Source organism: Macaca thibetana, chromosome 12 (genome assembly GCF_024542745.1).
Source record: "Macaca thibetana thibetana isolate TM-01 chromosome 12, ASM2454274v1, whole genome shotgun sequence".
Taxonomy (NCBI): domain Eukaryota; kingdom Metazoa; phylum Chordata; class Mammalia; order Primates; family Cercopithecidae; genus Macaca; species Macaca thibetana.
In genome coordinates this window covers 73,925,571-73,947,020 of record NC_065589.1, presented here as the reverse complement: position 1 = coordinate 73,947,020, position 21,450 = coordinate 73,925,571, and the positions used below count along the sequence as shown (strand labels likewise).

The following is a 21,450-nucleotide window of genomic DNA, read 5'->3' as shown; positions in this document are numbered from 1 at the left end:
AGACTTTCATACTCAAATATACAAATCTTTCTCTGCAGAAGGTTAATAGCTACTTTCTGTGTGTACATTGTATTTCTGGATTTCTCATCCTAATCACCAAAATGTAGCATTTGTGAGAAATTATAGTCAAATTAATGTTCATATTTAAATGGTTATCTAGCCCTAATAATAAACTGCAAATAAACTACTTAGCATGGGTAGAATTTTGTTCATCTGAAGAGTTAAGAAAATATTTATTTTCTTGTTGGCCTGATCATAAGAAACATCTCCACTTTGCAACCTTTAACCTACCGACCGAAAGAGATGCCTTGTCATTCTCTGTGTTTAAGAAGTTAGTTGATATTTTCGGATTGTGATTATAATGACTTCAATGATTTAAATTTAGTATTCCAATCAGAAAAGCGTGACTAAACTTACTATCAGGTGCCTATAACATTGTCTTATACCTTTTACATGACAGAGTAATGTGAAGCTATTGCTTTGTTGTTTGCCAAATTCAATAAATTCAATCAAACTAACATTTCTTAAAATTTGTTTGAATAAACTTGTTCTCAACAAGAAAGGAAAACCCAAGTCTGAAAATTCAAATTGATAAGGAAAAGATATACTAGGGCCTGAAGTATTTATCTACATCTGAAAATAAATACACTACTTTTTGTGAGCTATTCTTTGAATATTTAAATGAATAAATCTGTGTTTGAACTACTTGGAATTGTTAGCTGAATGTTTTATTTTAAGGCTTTTTAATGATTTTTTCAATAAATAATTATCCATCTTGAATGTGCAAGTCCTATCTCTGAGACTTTGCACAGCCTTGCATTAAATGTCCTAGAAATGGAAAGGGCAATTGTAGAGAGATTGCTGCCATCTCATTGCCTATTAAAAATCTTCTGACTTAAGAAAAAAAACAAAACAAAACAAAAAAAAACCTTGAGTAACAGTTATAAATATAGACAAACACTCCTGGGCAGAATTCTTCTTAATACAGACTTTTAACATTAGAGGAACAGTTTTATTGAAACTCTTAAACCAGGATGAAAGGCTAAGGTGTATAGCCTCACTAATAGCATACTCCAAAAATATATTTTGAAAGTAAACAGCTTTATATTGATCCAGAGAAAAATAAATAGCTCTTATTTAGGAAAATTCTTTTTAAATGCTAAAAAATTACATTTCTTATTTCATCTTGTTAAGGAATGATTTGACTTCAGATGGGTTACTCTGGGAGCAGAAGTGTTTGTAATTCAATTGTCCCTCAGTAGATTAAAGAATGGAGCTAAAGGTATGAATTTGACCTTCATATAAGACAGTGTTTCATACCACAGTTAGCTTGGAGCTGAGAAACACTAAACACCGATTTTTTTTAAAAAAAAAGAAGTCCCCTTTCTAAGCTCAATACACAACATTTTAACCATAAAGCATCTCCATTGTAACCCTTATCCCCAATAAGATGAGAAGTTAAACAGAAAAAACCATGAATTGGTGACAGAAATGTCAACAGAGCAACCAAGGATCATTTGCATGTTTATATTTGACAAGACCTGGCAGTATACTCAGAGTTTCCTTGTTGTACCTGAGATATTCTCTGAGGATTATGACTACAGAGGACTCCTAAGAATATTTGGAAACCTTGAAATCTGCCCTGTGACTTGAACTTACCTTAAACTATCCTGGTAGCTCCCTCTGCTAAAGGTCCCCGCAAGCATGTCATCTTCAGTTGCATCTTTTCCTACTCAACACAGCATGAGCAATTCTTTAGTACATATAATGAACAGAACCATACCTAAGTAGAATTCTTTACTATGTTTGCTTAGAATATAATTACTATGTCTAATGCCAAAACATTCTGTTAACTTTTTGGCAATAAATAAAACTCGGGACTTGTCCTGCAGATTCTAACATAAAATTTCAAAATACTCAGCAAGACTGAGTCATTTAAACCATACAATAGCTTGTTACCTCTACAGAAATAGGTATTTTTTAGCATAAATCATAAAAAGTTTAAGAGAAGTTCATCAGAAGTAGCAAAAAAAAAATGATAGAAACACTGAACTTTTCAAAAGTCTGTTCAGAATAATCCTCATATGTTAAATGTATATAGTAGTTACACCTAATGGAGTGAAATGGTAGAGAAAGTTTAGAGTGGTTGGTTAATTTAGACTGCGGTAACCACCAAGTCTGAAAATTCAGACTGATAAAAAAGAACATGCACTAGAACCTGAAGTATCTATCTACATTTGAAAATAAGTATTACACTTTCTTGTCATTGATTAATTCACTCAGCCAATAAGCATGAAGCTTCTACTGTGTGCGGAACACACTCTAGGAAGCCTCTTCCATTTGCACAGGCTAAACAACAAAAAAAGAGGGGATAAAATTGAAAGTTAGAAGACCTTGGTTTTAGTGCTATAACTTGATTAGATAGCTTAGCTTCCTGAGCTTCAGTTGTTTCCTTTACCATCTATATAATGCCTGCCAGGGTTGTTGGGAGAACAGTGTGCATTGAAATACATAGAAAACCATAAAGCACTATAGACATTAACTATTTAATATAACGTACAAGTATAGGGAAAAAGCACTTGCCCTTTATGTCCTCTTCATTAAGGGCTTGATTTCCCTGACTTTGCAAAGTCACTAGAGTGAAGTAAACACCTTTCCTTTCCAATAATTCTTCATGGGTGCCTCTTTCCACTGCAGCGCCATGTTCAAAACCAATGATAGTATCTGCAGCTTTGACCGTAGACAAGCGATGAGCCACTGAAATAATTGTATGCCCATGCTGAATCTGTAAGAATGTGCAGTGCACCATTAAGCAAAACTGTAAGACAGAGCTGACACTGACCTTCGGATCATTTCAGAATCCATAGGAAAGGTACATCCTTGGTTCCTGGGAATATTCTTAAACAGGCTGTGCAGACATTAGAAAAGGCCAGCACATTTTCTTGCAGCCATAAACCCCAACACACACTGGCCCTGTTGCTGCCATTAATCAACAGCTAAAAATTTTTTTTTAGGTAATTTAAAAAATATCATAAGCTAATCTTCACAAGATTTAAACTTTTACATGTGTAGCTTTTGGAAACAAATTATGACTTTCTTCTGTTCAACTGTGAGGAAGATTGTAGTCAGCTAATATTTTCTAAACAATGAGACTAGATGCATGAACCCATGTAGTATCAACTACTCCCATCCCTCCCACCCCACAAGGAGCTGCCTTTCCTGCAGCAGCACAAGCATTTCCACATGGGCCTGTCAAATGGACTGAGACTTCCACAAACCTTACTCAGTGCTTCTTGCACCATGGCTTCACTCTCATTGTCCAGAGCTGAGGTGGCCATGTCCAATAGCAGAATCTTGGGATTTCGGATGAGGGCTCTGGCGATGGCTACCCTTTGTTTCTGGCCGCCACTCATCTGGCCTCCTCCTTCTCCAACAAGGGTGTCAAATTGCTAGGTGGAAGGTGACACCAGTCATGAAGGGAAAAGAATTTGATGGCTTCTGACAGTGATCCACTACAATGTCCTTTCTATTATAGCTTTCTTCTCAAGCACGAATTTTCACTGCTGCGACTTCCACTGAAAGAAATTTCCCTTTCCCAGACAGGTTATTGTCTAATCAATATTTATGTGTAAAATAAAAAAATTGATTTATGCTTTTATTCCAGGGTTTACTGGGCTATGTAAATGTTCCTCTTTAGTTCAACTTCAAATAAGATTTTTCAACCAAAATAAAAATTGGTCACGGTCCTAAATATCTATCTTAGAGGATTAAAGCACAGAGCAAATCCTTGTCTCTTTTCTCTTGTTAGACAACACAGCAAAACATAATGCAAAGGCTGTTTTTGTATTATGAATAAAAGGTCAAACTAGCTTTATAAGGATTATCATTGACAGAAGATGGTTACTGATTATCTCACAGGTCTAGCACAACATTGGAATCTAATAATTAGGTATTAACGGACAGACACTTATCTTGCTTATTACTAACCAACACGAATTGAGCTCCTACCGTGAATAAAGCATGGTGCTGAGCTTTTTACACATAACATCTCTTTTAGTTCTCATAGATACCTTATGAGGCAGGTGCTGCTATTTGCAACTGATGAATAAGGAAACACTGGGCCCAAAGAATTAAAGTAACTTGAGAAAGTTCATGAAGTCTATAAATAGAGAAGCTGGGATTTGTATCAAGGCAGTCTGATTCTAAAGCTTTATACTCTTCAACTACTAGGCTGTATCATAGCCACAGCTGCAATCCTATTCATAAAGAGAATTTAGAAGGCTGAAAGGGAAGTGTTCAAGATCACTGACTCTGAAGGCAGACCACCTCAGTATGAACCTTGTCTTTCCACTTACATGCTGTGTAATCTTGAGCAAGCTCTTTGACCTCTCAGAACCTCAGTTTTCCATCTGTAGATGGAGATAATAATATTAGCTGCTTAACAGGGCTGTTGTGAGGATTTAATGAGTTAATAGATGTGAAGTGCTTAGAACAGTGCCTGGTGTGTAGTAAGAACCGTACACATGTTAACTCTTTACAATAACTCTTCTTTGACTTAGCAGACCATCGGTGGCGAAATCCATTTAAGTATAATGCTGAAGAGTTGGCTTTTGCAGTTGTTGTTGCTTAGAATGGAGATAGACAAAGAATAATTTTTGACACAATATTAGCTGCCTAAGCACAAGAAAATTATAAGAGTAGACATCATAAGATTATTGTGCAAGTTATTGCCACATGACGTTTAGCATCTGCTTAGACAAATGCTTAATAAAAGGAATAAGGACACTGTATCTATGTCAAAGGAGTTTTAAAAAAGATAGTTCCCCATTTTGGTAGATGTTTAATATATTACCAACAAAGGGAGCTTTTCAAAAGAAAACTTCCTTTTTTGATAGATTTGAACATATAAACAGTGTATTTTCAGATGAAAGGAAAAACTCATGGTACTTTTTCAGACATGAAGCTAAAACATGGCTTAAGAATTTAATTACTTGGGAATCATATGAAAAGAAATGTGTATAATTGTGCTACTCTTTTTCCTTCTATGACATCTTGGTTTCTCCCAGGAATGTACGGCTAGGGTACCTGTGGCAGGTCCATGATGAAGTTGTAGGCATTGGCCTCCTTGGCAGCTTGGACTATGTCTTCCATTGTTGCATCTTCTCTGCCGTAGCGAATATTTTCTGCAATGGTGGTAGAAAACAGAACTGGCTCTTGCTCCACGATCCCAATCTGATCTCTAAGCCACTGAATGTTAAGAGAGCGAATGTCATGGCCATCCACGGTCACCTAGAGAGCATGGGCACAACATCACAACTTTTGGAACCTTTCAGGGTTCTGAATCATAATATTATGTCATACTTGACCAATGGGCAGAAAAAATAGAGGCCAATAAGATTCTAATGGAAACAATTCCTCTTGAAATGTGGTTCTTTATGTAAGGATGATAATATATAATTGAAATCAAGTATAGCTGCAGAACAATTCATTGTAGAAACATAAATGATGTAAATAAAGGTCAGTTAATTTAACACGACTGGCCCAGGAATGGACAAATTTTTAATTCCAGTAAAGGGTAGAGTCAGTTATTCACTATATTTTAAATATTTTTATATCTTTTGAGTTTTGATGAAAATGGACTCAAAAGATACAGTAAAAATAAACAATGATCCCTATCTTGTATATATGGATTATAGTAAGTCTTATTTCTGGCCAGATTCATCAAATAACAGTTTGCTGTTAAAAAGCAAGTGAAACTATCAGTGGGAGCAAATAAAAATCACTATTAGTAAAAATGTAAAAATCTTACATCAAGAAACTATGATTTCTATATATTCAGAGTGCAGTTATGGTAGTATGTAGTGAAGACTACTCAATCAGAGATGAGATGTCTGTGAAAAACGAAAACTCTCTTATATTTGCCATGCCTGTGTAATATTATATGCATGATAGAGAACTCATTTTGTTGAAGCCATTAAATACACAGTTAAACGATTCTGTCTCAAGGCATCAAGGAGATGCTGACAAGAATGATTTTGAGACAGAGTGAAAAGAGCATGGGCTTTGGAACCAAACACACCTGGATTCAATCCTGACTTGGTCATTTACATGCTGAATGACCCTAGACAAGTCTCCATCTCTCTGACTCTCTGCTTCCTTGTTTGTCAAATGGGCCTATGTACCTTTGGGGGTCATTGTGACAATAAGTAATTATTTTAATAAAGTATCTGACACGTAATATGTGATAAATAAATGGCAATTACTAATACTCATTTTTCTTAGTTTCTTAGGACGGCTATCTCTTAATTTCAAGTCCTGTTATTGTTCCTATGTTTAGTGTTTGGAGAACTTAAGGACACAATAACATTTTTGTTATAATACAAAGAAAAAAGTGGAATAGATAGTTCACTGAAGAGGCATCAATAGCATTTTAAATGTACAGTTATTTATAGTCAAGCGATGGGGATACATTCTGAGAAATGAGTCCTCAGGCGGTTTCATCATTGGCGAACATCACAGTGTAGTTACACAAATTTAGATGGTGTATATATATATATTTCCAAATGTCCTAGCACCATTACTAAAATCAATCATTTCTCTTAACTTGATCTGCAATGCCATGAAGTGACATATGTCAGATTTCCATATATGGTCCATCATAATCTTATGGAACCACCATCATATATGAAATCCATCACTGATTGAAATGTTGTTATGCCACACCTGACTGTATCTGCACATTCAGTTACATTACACAGTGAATGGAATTGACTGGTTATTCATTGAACACTGGTACCATGTAGGGAGCGTGTCCCATCAATTCAGTAACAAATCATTAACTATGCATGCCAGCACAGTCTCAATGTATGCCACGCCCTTCTGTTTGATCAATATGCTGCCATTTGCCCTTTACTGTCCCATGTATTGAGGAGTTTCTGGAAGACACTCACCATTCCTTCACAGGGATCATAGAGTCGCTGAATGAGCTGCAGTGCTGTACTTTTTCCAGCTCCACTGGGTCCTACCAGAGCTGTCATTTCCCCTGGTTTAATGACCATGTTGAGGTTATTTAGAATCTGGAGAAGAAAGAAAAGAGCAAAGTTCAGATTGTCACTGTTTACCAAATCAAACATTTGGGCTACAAGTGCAGATGCTTTTTGTGGATACTCGGTGTCTGCGTGTGTGTTTACGTATGCCCCCAAAGCAATGTCCACTGATATCCATCAATAACCAGCAAAAGAAAACATTGGCAAGGGTGAGGTTTTGGCATTTAGCACATTACTTAATTATTTCACTGAGAGCCATGACCAAGAAAAGAAATGATGTACATTAACACAGGTGAAGTAAAAAAGACATGTTAACTTTCAAAATTATGTTCCAAAATCTAATTTAAAATATTCCTGACATACTAGGATAAGGAGACTATGCCAATTAGTTAAAGAAAAAAAACCATTAAGTTAGAAATATAGTACTAATTTACTGATCATGGATTAACAGTAAGATAATTTGCAGATTTTAAGCTACCCTTCCTGTGTATGGTGTATGAACATACCATTTGAATAAACTTACTTAATAAATAGTCAGAGTGTGTTTGCTAGGTAGAGACTGAATGCTGGCTAGTAGGTCTTGCGAGAAAAGAATGAGAAGCTAATTCATAACTATCCGTCAAATATTTTCACCAATTAAGAGGTGATTTTTGTACTGATTATGGAAAGTGTGGCTTGGGGTCCTCTGTGTCACAAAATCTCACACCTTTCATTTCACACTGGGAGTCAAACTTGCAAATACATTTTCACTTATTAGTCTGTATTGGACTGTAAGCTCCCAGGGCAAGCAGGCATCAAATGTGGTTGTTTATTATTACAGGCCAGTACAATCTGGCACACAGAGGGTTAAAAACATACTTGTACTATGAATAAATACATATAGGTTTAAGTAAGGAGATTTTATTTTGCTATTAAAAGTAATGGCAAAAACCATAATTACTTTCCACCAACTTAATATAAGTTTTAGCTATCCATTCAAAAATATTTACTGAGTGTGTACTACTTTGTAATTTATAGCTTACAAAGCACCTTTACACACATTATAACATTTGATGTTTAGGTAGATATGTAATAGATAATAAAAATATACTTTAAGTATGGAATCAGAATATATATTTACTTATGTTTTATATATTTACGTATATAATGTAGGTAAATAGAGATATACACCTATATTTGTACATTTGTCATATATATTTATAGATATATTTATATTTACCTACATACCGATAATGTAGGTATGTATATATAAATATAAAACATAGGTAAATATATATTTACATATCATATATTTATGTATTATATACTATAAATATTATATAAATATTGACCTGCATTTTATGTATATGTTTACCTTCTTTCTGTATATATTCATATATTAAAAGAGAGAATTATATATATATATATATATGATAGGTATGTAGTGTCAGAGTGAAGTTATGCTAACAAAATGGGATTTAGTTCTGTGCAGATAACAGAAATATTATTAAGAGAGAGTAGCTAGAGATACTCTGTTGAAAATGAGGAATAAGTCTAATTTCAAAGCCAATTTATTCAGGGGTAGTAGATCCTAATTTTCCTGTAGAGTAAATTGCCTTTGAAGATAATTTAAAGGTAGGAAATTAATTTTTTTTCACCATGTGCCCTGAACAAGACACGAGAGCATAATATCACAAGGATACCTTCCTATAAAGGCTGATGCAGTGGCCCTAGTGAATTTACAGATGGGAAGTAAAAACCTACATAATGGCAGCTTTCCTTTCCCTCTTCACACCGTATACTCAGTGTCCTCCACTTTCTGCAGTCTCTACGAAGGTTGGGAGGAACCTGTGCTTCTTGATTGTTCTAACTGCCTTGTCATTTATCTAGCACATGCATAGAAAGACAGGACCTGCCACTCATTTCAACAGAGTGTCCTATGGTTCTTTTAGCCTGAATGTGCTGCCAGACTGTGTCCCAACCAGGGGATTTGCACATTATGGTTATCACAAAGGAATGTGGTGTGTTGCCTGAGATGAGCCAACACTGGAGGATACTTCCAGAGAAATACACCTCTATTCCCTATTCCTAGGAACTGAGTCAGGCTTCAGAAAATGAGCAATTTGTGGTTATGCAAATAAATCATCAAAGAAGAAAACATCTATTGTTCTGGGGAAAAGACCAGCACTCACCTTGACCTCTGGTCTGGAAGGATAGTGGAAGGTCACATTATGGAATTCAATGTCACCCTTGATTCGATCCAACTTGTAACCATCTTCTGACATGCAGTCAATGATGGGTTTCTGGAGTGAAATACAAAAAGGACACAGTGTAAATTCAAACTAAGATGCACAACTCAATTCAAATTGTAAATTCAAACTAAGAAACATCTTTGGCATATCTCTGCAATGTTTTATCTGGTTGTTGCTCTGCTTTATGAGTAAATTCAAATGAAGATGTATATATTTATTGTGCCTCTTAGTTTGCATGTATCTTAATTTGAATTTACTTAGAGCAACAACCAGATAAAACATTGCAGAGATATGCCAAAGATATTTATACATTAAACATTTATTAATAATAGTGAGAATAATCACTACTTATTGAGATATTATATATTAACATAATACATATTTAATTAATTTAATTGCTATTATTTATTGACTTATTACTGAGATATTATATGTGTACTATTATATAATAATACATATTATATTGTATTAATGTTGTATTAATATTATAAATGTATATGTTAACAATATTATAATATATTTTATATTACTATATTATTAAGATAATACAGGAGGCAATGTACAAGGTGTTTTCATACTTTTATTTACATAATTGTCACCATGACCAAACTAGACAGGTGATATGCCCATTTTTCAGTTGAAGAAGCAGAGAAATTGAAGAGAGATTAAGTTTCTAGGACCATGCAACTAATCAACCAATCTGGGGTCCAAGGGTATTCTTTTGAGTATCCATGGTAGATGATGATTAAAACTGAGTGTTCCTAAACGATGTCTTCAAATGCTACCAACTTTCAATTCTTGTCCTGAATTTCACCTCTGTTGCTAAGCAACAAGCCCAATCTAGAATTTAACCACTCTGGTTAATCAGAGCAAAGTGAGGGCCTCCTCCTGCTACCAGAACACTCCAGCATCATCTTCTTCCCTTGTCCATAACTAGTGACGGAAATTCATCACTGTATTAGTCCATTTTCACACCGCTATAAAGAATACCTGAGACTGGGTAATTTAGAAAGAAAAGAGTTTTAATTGATTCACAGTTCCAAATGGCTGGGGAGGCCTCAGGAAACTTACAACCACAGTTGAAGGCAAAGGGGAAGCAAAGCACGTATTACATGGTGGCAGGAGACAAAGCACGTAGGGGAAACTGCCACTTTTAAACCGTCAGATCTCATGAGAACTCCCTCACTATCACAAGAACAGCGTGGGGGAAAATGCTCTTATGATCCAATGACTTCCCACCAGGTCTGTCCCTCGACACATGGGGATTACAGTTCCAGAGAAGATTCGGGTGGGGACATAAAGCCAAACCATATCAGTCACTTTAGCTCTATTTAGGAGTATAATGTAATCTGCCTTCTTATTGGGTTGCTAATAAAGATAACAATTTTTAAATGCCTTAATTTTTTAGTTTCAGGGCACTTTTAGAGTCATCATCTTATTTGAGCATATAACAACCTTAAGAAAGAGGTAGAATTTGAATACATTGACATCAACTTTTTTTCTTTTTCAGAGACAGGGTTTCATTCTGTCACCCAGGCCAGAATGCAGTGGTGTGATCATAGCTCACTGCATCTTCAAATTCCTGGGCTTAGGCCATCCTGCCATGTCAACCTCCTGACTAGTTGGGACTATAGGCATGTGCCATGACACCCAGCTACTTTTAAAATTTTTTGTAGAGACAGGGTTGCCCAGGCTTGTCTCAAACTCCTGGACTCAAGCCATCCTCCTGACTTGGCCTCCCAAAGTGCTGGGATTACAGGTGTGAGCCACCATGAACATTTTTATGTGGTTTTCAACAATCTCTTTGTATATGAAACCCCAAATTATAAAAACAGATAAAGCAATGAGTCAGTTCCTTAGTAGGTTACAACTTCACTGTTTGGCGAAAAAGTATCAAACAGGGGACAGGGAACCAAACAGGTTCAGTGAACCCACAAATCACCTCTGGATTTCCTGGGCTTGCTTTGGACTCAGCTCAGGGCTTTTTTTTTTTTTTTTTTTTTTTTTTTTTTTTTTTTTTTTTTAAGAGAGAAAGAACAACAAATTACCAACTTCCCCTTCTGTTCTTGGCTTTCTGTTTGTTTGTTTTTTGAGACAGGTTCTCACTCTGTTGCCCAGGCTGGAGTGCAGTGGCGCAATCATGGCTCACTGTAGCCTCAGCCACCCTGGGCTCAGGTAATCCTCCCACCTTAACCTCTTAAATAGCTGGGACTACGGGCACATGCCACTGTGGCTGGCTAATTTTTGTGTTCTTAGTAGAGACAGGTTTTCACCATGTTTCCCAGGCTGGTCTTGAACTCCTGGGCTCAGGCGACCCGCAAACCTTGGCCTCCCAAAGTATTGGGATTACAGGCAAGAGCCACCATGCCTGGCGCGTTCTTGGATTTTGACTCCCTAGCTTGGCCTCCAGTGTGCTTCTATAGACTAACCAATAAAATCCCTTTTTGCCAGATAAGCGAATTTTATGGACATGGCCTTGAAGTCCTGCATGGTATGGCCCTTCCCATGCCTCCAGCCTCTGCCCCTTGTTCACTCTATTCAGTTGCACTGGGCTTGTTTCAGCTTCTTTAAATCAGCAACCTTTCCCAACCTGGGGGCCTCTCTTCCATGAATGCCCTCCCTGTTCTTACTTCCCGTACCCCACCCCCTCGAATCCCCCTTTGCATGGCTGACTCTTCAGTTCTCTGCTCAAATGCTGCCTCCTCAGAGATAGCATTGGCTGTCACCACCAACCAATTTAAAGACTCCTTCTCCCACCCCAATCGCTGTCACATTGCCCTATTTCATTTCCTTCCTTTACTTACCACTCTCTGCTATTGTCTTATCTTTGAATGTGCATACTTCTTTACTGCCTGTCCTCTCCCAGCATGAGTAAAGAACAGTGTTCTTACTTGTTCTCTTGTTGCATTCACTCCCTTGAGGCAGGAGAATCGCTTGAACCCAGGAGGCGGAGGTTGCAGTGAGCGGAGATTGTGCCACTGCACTCCAGCCTGGGCAACAAGAGCGAAATTCCATCTCAAAAAAAAAAAAAGAATTGGCACCAGCACATGATAGCATTTAATGTAATAAGTGTTGCTGAATTAAGGGCCTTGTGATAGCTTCTATTTTTAACATTAAGGTAAATTCTTAATGGGTGCCCTCTCCCCAGCCCCCAACCGTTAATGGACTTCACTTTTGGCTTTTACATACCCTGTCTATTGTCTCAAAAATGCTGGTGGCTGCTGCACGTCCAGTTGCAAAGGCTTCCAAACAAGGCGAGGCATTGCCAAGATTTAAAGCTCCTACTATGACACTGAGGAAAATCTGAAATGAAGAGAGAGAGAGATTTTTCATGTGTTTTTGTTAATGTATAAATAGTAATTACTATCATTTGGGTCATCCATGTTAACTCAGAGAGTTATCAGAAATTCTCTTCTGTGGGTTCGAAAGCTAGCTCTTTGGCTGTTTGGAAATACCCAAAATAGTTTTTGTTCTGTAAAGCATCTCCAATTTTTCCACTGTTATGATTTAGAAGACCACTTTATTTTTTACTGAATATTACTCTTCTACAAAGTAGAACTGTTTTGAAATGAGTAAGAAGTCTAAGCAAGGTAGCATGTAGACCCAAAGTGGACTTGAATAGTGATTTGATCATTGAATTCATTATATAATCAACCTTATAGTGATTTTCTGGTTAAAGGGTTGCCAAAAACAATACAGACACTAAGATCAGCCTGACTATTCTAGAGGCTGCTACATGCAAAACCAACCTGCTACTGCTGTTACCGCTATACTAATGCTGCTATTATAGTAGTCACTGGGGTAACTACTGCAACTACTGTGAATAACAGCAATAATAACAATAATAACAGGTATGTTTCTAAGTGTTCTATCTGTATTATTTCATTTTATCCTTACAACAGAAGAGTGAACAGACAGGTACGGAGGCTCCTAATTTGCATTAGGTTACAACACGTCATAAGTAGTAGAGCAGAATTTGAATCCAGGCTTTTGACTACCATTCTACCTAGCTCCCAGACTCACCTGTTGCTGGCTACATGCAGGAGGAGTGATCAGGTTCCTGTGCAGACTTGGGGCAGCTGTTCTTTGACTTACCAATGCAGTCATCTCATTACCTTAGGGGAAGGCTACCTGATCATGCCCAGATGTTCCTACCAAATAGCACTCTGTTTTATTTATATCAGCACTGTTTATAAAGGTGAGGAAGAGGCAATGAGGCAAATCCTCAAGTTGGCCTCCAGAAGGAATACCAGTCTCCTCTCTACCCTGTCAGCCAAAGAATGGTCCTATTCTTGTGACTCGCATAGAGGATGTTTCATTGGCTACAGTCTGCTGCCAAGCCAAAGAGTGGCCCTGCATGAATGTAGTCTTTTTCAGGTAATCAAATGATCCTGGTCTGTGATGGTTTCCATAGGCCAGACCCCTCTCATTTGTTCTATCACACTGGGGCAAATTGCCCGAGTCTCTCCTGCTTCTCTTTCTTCCTTGTGGCTGGAGTGGCTGAACCATGGAAAGTCTCAGAGCCTCTCAGCCATGTCTCTCCCTCTTCAGTAACCTCTTCATTCACACATTAGGATGATTAACAGGGCCAGGGTTGCCCTGCGTGGGTGGTGGGTTAGCCCACTCACGCTTTCTCCCTAGAGTCCTAGCCTATGCATAGGCACAAAAATTATCTCTTCATCTCCTTTTCCTCAATTATGGCATGTGATTCCTCCCATAGGCAGATAATGTAATCTTTCAAGCCCCCATTTCTTCATCTGCAACACAGGGATAATGATAGCATATATTTCATAGGATTATTACAAGGATCAAATGAGATAATGTGTGTAAGGATGATTAATCCAGTGCTAGTCACTTCAATGGTAGTAACGATGTTGGTGATGATGATGCTGACAGTGAAGAAAGTACTGAGGTCCCACACTTAGGAGGTGGTAAAGGGACAGACAGAACACTTCTTATGGTCTAATTTAGTTTAAGACCACACGCATCAGAGGTTTTCCTACCTCAGCAAAGAAACCTTCCATTTGCCCTAGATCCAGGGCCAGCAAACATTTTCTGCAAAAGGGCCAAATAAGTGTTTTAGGCTTTTCAGGTCATATGGGCTCTGAAGTAATTACTCAACTCTGCCATGTAGTATAAAAGCAGCCACAGACATATGTAAATAAATGACTGTGGCTCTGTCCCAGTAAAATGTTATTTATAAAAACAGGCGGTGAGCTGGATTTGGCCTGTTAGCCATAGTTTGCTGACTCCTGGCTGACTGGAGGCCTAAATTGAAGTTTGGGGTCCAAGTCTTTGAATGGCTCTCTGGAGGGGGAGGAGTGAGTGAGACGGGACAAAAGCACATTCCCAAACCATCACAGTAGCTAGCAACATCCCAATAAGCCATCACCTGTCACTCTGAACATCATATTCTTTAGCCCTGTGAACAGCAGAAGTAGTGTAGACAGAGAGATGGGAAGAGAGACTGCTGTGGAACAATCAAGCTATGGGTGTGCTGGAGAAAAACGGGTCCGTGGCCCCTGGGAAGACAGAGTCAGAGGCAGGAAAACAGTGGTTAATAGGTAGGCGCCAAAGTCAGGGAGACCTGAGTTCAAATCCCTCTTAATGTCACTTGGCACATATTTCTTGACCTCATGGCCTCAATTTCATTTTTAAGTGGTAGTATAATGACACCAATTACAGAATGAGATTGAGAGCATTTCATGCAGTAATTTTGTTACATAATACATCACTCAGTGCTTGACACTTTATATATACTGAATGAATGTCACTCTCCATTATGTGATTATTTTTATTAATGAATTCTAAAACTCAAGAGGGTCATGAAAGAACAACCTTCTGCACCATTCAGGTCCTCTTTGTCTTTCCCTACCAGACTACAGAGTGTATTTTTTCTCTGTGTACAAGTGATACTAATTATAGTCACTTATGTGAACTACTTACTATTTATGCCCAACTACCATGCAGCCAGTGATGATTTTGTGCATCACAAAATGTACTAGATTAATCAAATCGTTAATTAGTTTTGTGGATTAAAACACTCAACTCAGCCCATGCACACTCAGCCTTCATAGTTTGCTGCTCAGAAGTTTGGCCAAGACCTCACTGAAAGAGAGAGAGAGAGAGAGAGAGAGAGAGAGAGAGAGACACACACACACACACACAGAGAGAGAGAGAGAGAGAGAGAGAGAACAAGGAGTATAGTGTTAAAGAATGCATTTCATCTTCCCAAAGGAAATTTTCTCTTAAGATATAAGCAGACGCTTACAGAAAGATGTTGGGAGTAACAGGTTAATAATTAGTGATTAAAATGTTAGAGACCCATAGTATGCCATGCCTGCACATAGCAAGGACTCAAGAAATATCAGTTGAAAGAATAAATTATTTACAAAAGTTAAAGTAGCTCACTGTACAATGGGCAGAAAATTTAAAGATGAGAGCCATAAAATTGGATTCCTACTACAGACGGTTACCAAAGGGCTTTTTATTCAAGTGCTTCCAGTTGGAATTGTGTATTATTTGATTTTCAATTTACCAATTCACTTTTCCCTCTGAACCATTATTATTGTGTACCTCTATCCTCTCCTTGTAGGCATGGAAAAAGGGAAAAATAAGCGTTCTCAATGCTTGTCTTCTTGCATAGTAACTATATATAAGCAGCTAGGACTAAGGCCAACTACTGATATCTCTGGTTTGGTAAATGTCAAAGTTCTTAGGAGGAATTGGATTAATAAAGACAAGGGACTATAGTTACAATTTGGACCTGCAATACTTCATTGGCTTTTCCAATCTGCAAAAAATGTACCTAAGTTGTTAAGAAGTGGTTAAATTATAAAATTGGTAACACTTCCCATCCATACTATCTCTTTAAAGTTTACAAAACACATGAACCTGTATTATCGTATTTATTTCCTTTAACAAAGTTCAAAAAATGTCAGCCATTCATGTTGCAAAGATAAACTGAATTGAAAAGGTTGTTCTTTGTGTATTATCATGTTTAATGAAATAAAGTCCGTGGCTTGGAATGATTATGGTTTGACCTCTGATAATCACTTCCATTTGCAAATCAAAATCCTACTCAATTTTCCCAGGCAATGTATTTATCCTAAAGCAGTAGATTATGAATTTTAAGCTTTCAACTAGCAAATTTCTGGTTTACAAGGTTTTGATATTTTTCATTGTTTGCTCTACCCAGAATCTGGAGCTAAAAAATTTTACTTAAGAATTTGATATAAAACTACTCATCAACTACTTGCAGGCCAAATGAAACAAATATTTCATTTTTTGTTTCCCTGACCTCATAGATCTTACTGTCTGAGGGTGGAAAGGGATGGGCACAAGTGTAAATAAATGCAAATATTCAATGTCACACAAGTGCTTTGAAAAAAAAGTACAGCAAATCACAAAAGAGAATAAAAAATGGGTGAGCGTAAAAGGCCTGACTGGGAAAGTGACATTTAGCTGAGAATTCAAACAATGATCAGAGTCCAACTGCAACAAGAGAGAACCATAAGCTAAGGAGGAAAGGCCTTGGGAGAGGGAGCAGGATAAGAAGGCTTCCTTGACCCCAGTCACACCTGGTTATCCTGCTATTCACTGTCAAGGTTCTCTGTCCTCTGTAGCACGTCTCTATTTGTCTGTATTCATTTACATGGTTACTTATTTACTGCTTGTCTTCTCCATTAAACTGTAAATTCCATCAAGGCAAAAAAGAAAACCCCACATTTCTGTTGCTCACTGTTGAATCCCCTGCATTTTCTAAGTGTCTGGCACATAGTAGATGCTGAATAATTACTTATTGAATGAATAACTGGAAGGACAATGAAAATTAAAGGCATTAGCTACTTTAGCACAAGTGAGCAATAAAGTACATTTGTAATACCTGTTCAGTTAAGGATGTTATTGACCTGGCATTTTAGTAACTCATTATGTTTCACAAATACCTTTATTAGTACGTATCTTGGACTGTCATAAAGCTCAGTTATATGAGCTGTTAATTTTTAGCTGAGAGATCACTGACTTTCCATTTTCATGGTATATTTGCTTTTGGACTCAGAAAATCATTTCATAGCTATAAAGTCTTCAGTTAATCTGAAATTATTAAATTGTGGGTTTCATCAATTCAAATGTTTAGCATCTCTTTACTATAAAATGTATAAGTATTACTTGTTTCTCTATAAAATTTCTAGAAGATAACATTGGAAAAACCCTTCTAGACTTTGGCTTAGGCAAAGATTTCATGACCAAGAACCCAAAAGCAAATGCAATAAAACAAAGATAAATAGGTGAGACTTAAACTAAAGAGCTTCTTCACAGCATAAAGAACAGTCAGCGAGTAAACACACAACCCACATGATGCGAGAAAATCTTCACAATCTACACATCTGACAAAGGACTAATATCCAGAATCTACAACAAACTCAAAAAGTGGGCTAAGGACATGAATAGACAATTCTCAGAAGAAGATATACAACTGGCTAACAAACATATGAAAAAAATGCTCAACATTACTAATGATCAGGGAAATGCAAATCAAAACCACAATGTCTCTTGCAAGAATGGCTATACTAAAAATATCAAACATAATAGATGTTGGCATGGATGCGGTGAAAAGGAACACCTCTACACTGCTGGTGGGAATGTAAACTAGTACAACAACTTTGGAAAACAGTATGGAAATTCCTTAAATAACTGAATATAGAACTACCATTTGATCCAGCAATCCCACTCCTGGGTATCTACCCAGAGGAATAGAAGTCATTATATAAAAGAGATACTTGCACACACATGTTTATAGCAGCACAATTTACAATTGCAAAACTGTGGAACTAGCCCAAATGCCCATCAATCAACAAGTGGATAAAGAAACTGTGAGATGTGTATATATGATAGAATACTACTCAGCCAGAAAAGGAATGAATTAATGGCATTCACAGCAACCTGGATGGGATTGGAGACTGTTATTCTAAGTAAAGTAACTCAGGAATGGAAAACCAAACAGTGTATGTTCTCACTCATAAGTGGAAGCTAAGCTATGAGGATGCAAAGGCATAAGAATGATACAATAAACTCTGGGGACTCAGGGGAAAAGGATAGGAAGGCAGTGAAGGATAAAAGACTACAACTTGGGTTCAGTGTATACTGCTTGGGCGATGGGAGAACCAAAATCTCACAATCACCACTAAAGGACTTACTCATGTAACCAAATACCACCTGTTTCCCAAAAAACTTACGGAAATAAAAAAAAAATTTGTTAAGGTATTACTAGTTTCCGCAGACAGACTCCATAAAATCATTGATGCTTTTTTCCTGAGGACACCAAAATAATAAACAAAACATCTAATCCATGGACTTTTCTGAGATACCAGAAGGAAATGTTATGTCTTGGTCAATAAGTCAAGGTACCTGGACAAGGGTTCCTGGTGTATATTCTCCTTCATCCAGGACAAGTGTGGAGCCATACCAGAAGGCCAGTGCATAACACAGAAAGATGAGACACCACACGAATCCCGTAAAGAATCCCATCACTATCCCTTTTCTAATTCCCCAACGCTGGGCAAACACAAGATTTTTCTCATACCTGTGAAGAGAAAACATTTGAGCCAATTTCAGCAGAAACAGCTCAAGTTATAATGTTTAAGACAGGCCATGATGCAGTGGTTTTACAAAATGATCATAAAATCATCCCAAACACAGCAACTTTAGGAAGAAAAATCTCCAACAACCTTTGTGTAGTTTTTTCAAGTTTGTTTTAACCTGACAATGAAACATGTTAAAAGGACGATGCTTAACAAAGCTGCCTGATTGCTGCTTGGATTGCATAGTGAGGTAAGCTTGGCCCCAAGAGAAAAAGAATTTTCAACATAAATGTATGAACAAGAGAGATCTAGTATTACTTGTGTCTGAAGTGTTTCCTTGAGTCACATGACATGTCCCTATCAGAAAATAATGCAACGGGTTCCAAATAAGCAGACCAGACTATTTTGTTTCCAGCTCCCCAGGCTTGGAACTAGTGTTTGCACCAACTCATCTACAACTCACCCATCTTCCCTGTGGCTGAGATGCTGTGTTGTGACATACGGGTCAGGTTCACAGCCATGAGACATGGATAACTGAAACTATGTGGAAGTCCAATGCAAGGAATAGGTTTCAGTAATTCTATGATCTAGCCATTAACAATGGGCATTGTCTCATATATAGCTCAGGCATTCTGAAACCACCTTCCTACATCTCAAGAATTGAATTCATGGAGAACTTTTAACCTTTTGCAGGACACAAACTAAAGGTCTATCCTATGTTTTGACCATTTTTAAAACACTACACTGCCTCTTTTATTGACAATAAAAGATAATGTCTTTCATGGTGGAAGAAATATGCTACTGAAATTTTTTACAAGAAATAAAGAACCTCACTCCACAAACCAAAAGAAGTGGGGAAAAGAGGATAATAAGAGGTTGTAAATCCTATTAATCTTTTTTACTTGGTGGATTTGGTAGCAACTGAGAATAACACCATCTTACCAAATCTACAACACATAAAGTAAGATTTACTATTCAGTTGGTAGTTATTTTATAAAAATCAAAGCATGGCACATAGTAAGTACTCAATAAATACCAGATAAATTAAAGAACAAACAAAATTACATTTTAGACAACAGTATTATTTTGGCCATTTGGGTTTTTCTTTTCATTGAGAGTTAACCTCTAGAATAGTGATCTATAATTTATCAACACTAATTTGTTTTTTGAGACAGGGTCTCACTCTGTCATCCAGGCTGGAGTGCAGTAGCATGATCACAGCTCACTGCAACCTCAACCTCCCCAGAATCAGGTGATCCTCCCACCTCAGCCTCCAGAGTTGCTGCGACTACAGGTGCACACCACCATGTCTGGTTAATTTTTGTATTTTTTTGTAGAGATGAGGTTTCGCCATGTTGCCCATGCTGGTCTCAAACTCCTGGCCTCAAGCAACCCACCTGCCTTGGCCTTCCAAAGTGCTGGGATTACAGGTGTGAGCCACCGTGCCCAGTCTGTTTGACTAAATTGAAATCTTATCAGACTTTATAAAGAACATGTAGCATGGTACCTGAATAAAACGTGTTTAATTAAAAAGGTGTTCAATAAAAATGTGTGAAATAGCATTTTGAATCATGCTGGCATTTCTTTATTATTTTTTAATTGACAAAAGTTACATATATTTATGGTATACAACATGATGGTTTGAAGTATGTATAAATTGTGGAATGGCTAAATCAAGATAATTAACAAATGCATTACCGCACATACTTATATTGTGTGTGTGTGTATGTGGTGAGAACACTTACCTCTCACCTGCCCCCTTCCCCTCAAGGCCCGTGGTACTGTTCTGCTCTCTGCTTCTGTGAGTTCAACTCTGTCAGTGATATCATGGGGTATTTTTCTGTGTCTGGATTATTTCACTTAACGTAATGTCCTCCAGGTTCATCATGTTGCTGCAAATAACAGTATTTTCTTCTTTTTCAAGGCTGAATAGTATTTTATTGAACGTGGCATGTAAATTTACACACACCATATTTTCTTCATTCACTTGTCTGTTGATGGGTGCTTAGGCTGATTCCATATCTTGGCTATTACGAATAATGTTGCAGTGAACATAAGAGAACAGCTATCTCTTGACATACTGATTTCATTTCCTTTGGACATATACCCAATAGTGGGGATGCTGGATCATATGGTAGTTCTATTTTCCATTTTTTGAGGAATCTCCATACTCTTTGGCTGTACTGATTTACTTTCTCACCAAAAGCGATCTGTGTAACAGGGTTTCATTTTCCCCATATACTTGCCAACACTTGATATCTTTCTTCTTTTTATAATGGCCATTCTTACAGATATAAGATGATATCCCATTGTGGTTTTGACTTGTGTTTCCTTGATGATTAGTGATGTGTGACATCTTTTCACATACCTGTTGTATGTTTCTTTTTGTATATTTCTATTTGTATGTTTTTTTTGAGAAATGGCTATTCAGGTCTTTTGACCATTTTTAATCAGGGTGTTTTCTTGTCATTGAGTTGTTTGTGTTTCTTGTATGTATTGGATATTAATCCCTTATCAGATGTATGGTTTACCAATATTTTCTCTCATTCTGTAAATTGCCTCTTCACTCTGTTGATTGTTTCCTTTCTGAAG

General features: G+C 37.2%; 1 protein-coding gene across 2 annotated transcripts in view; it reads right to left on the bottom strand.

The window, feature by feature from the left end:
• ABCB11 (ATP binding cassette subfamily B member 11) overlaps nt 1-21,450 on the bottom strand; it is a 113,048-nt gene that overhangs the window by 46,852 nt on the left and 44,746 nt on the right. For both annotated transcript variants that reach the window (XM_050750444.1, XM_050750445.1), the window contains 8 exons: nt 18,686-18,860; nt 12,467-12,580; nt 9,218-9,328; nt 6,951-7,076; nt 5,086-5,289; nt 3,279-3,449; nt 2,584-2,785; nt 1,660-1,729 (listed from right to left, as the gene is read on the bottom strand). In XM_050750444.1, the coding sequence (XP_050606401.1) occupies nt 1,660-1,729; nt 2,584-2,785; nt 3,279-3,449; nt 5,086-5,289; nt 6,951-7,076; nt 9,218-9,328; nt 12,467-12,580; nt 18,686-18,860 (1,173 nt within the window). The remainder of the gene's footprint in view (nt 1-1,659; nt 1,730-2,583; nt 2,786-3,278; nt 3,450-5,085; nt 5,290-6,950; nt 7,077-9,217; nt 9,329-12,466; nt 12,581-18,685; nt 18,861-21,450) is intronic.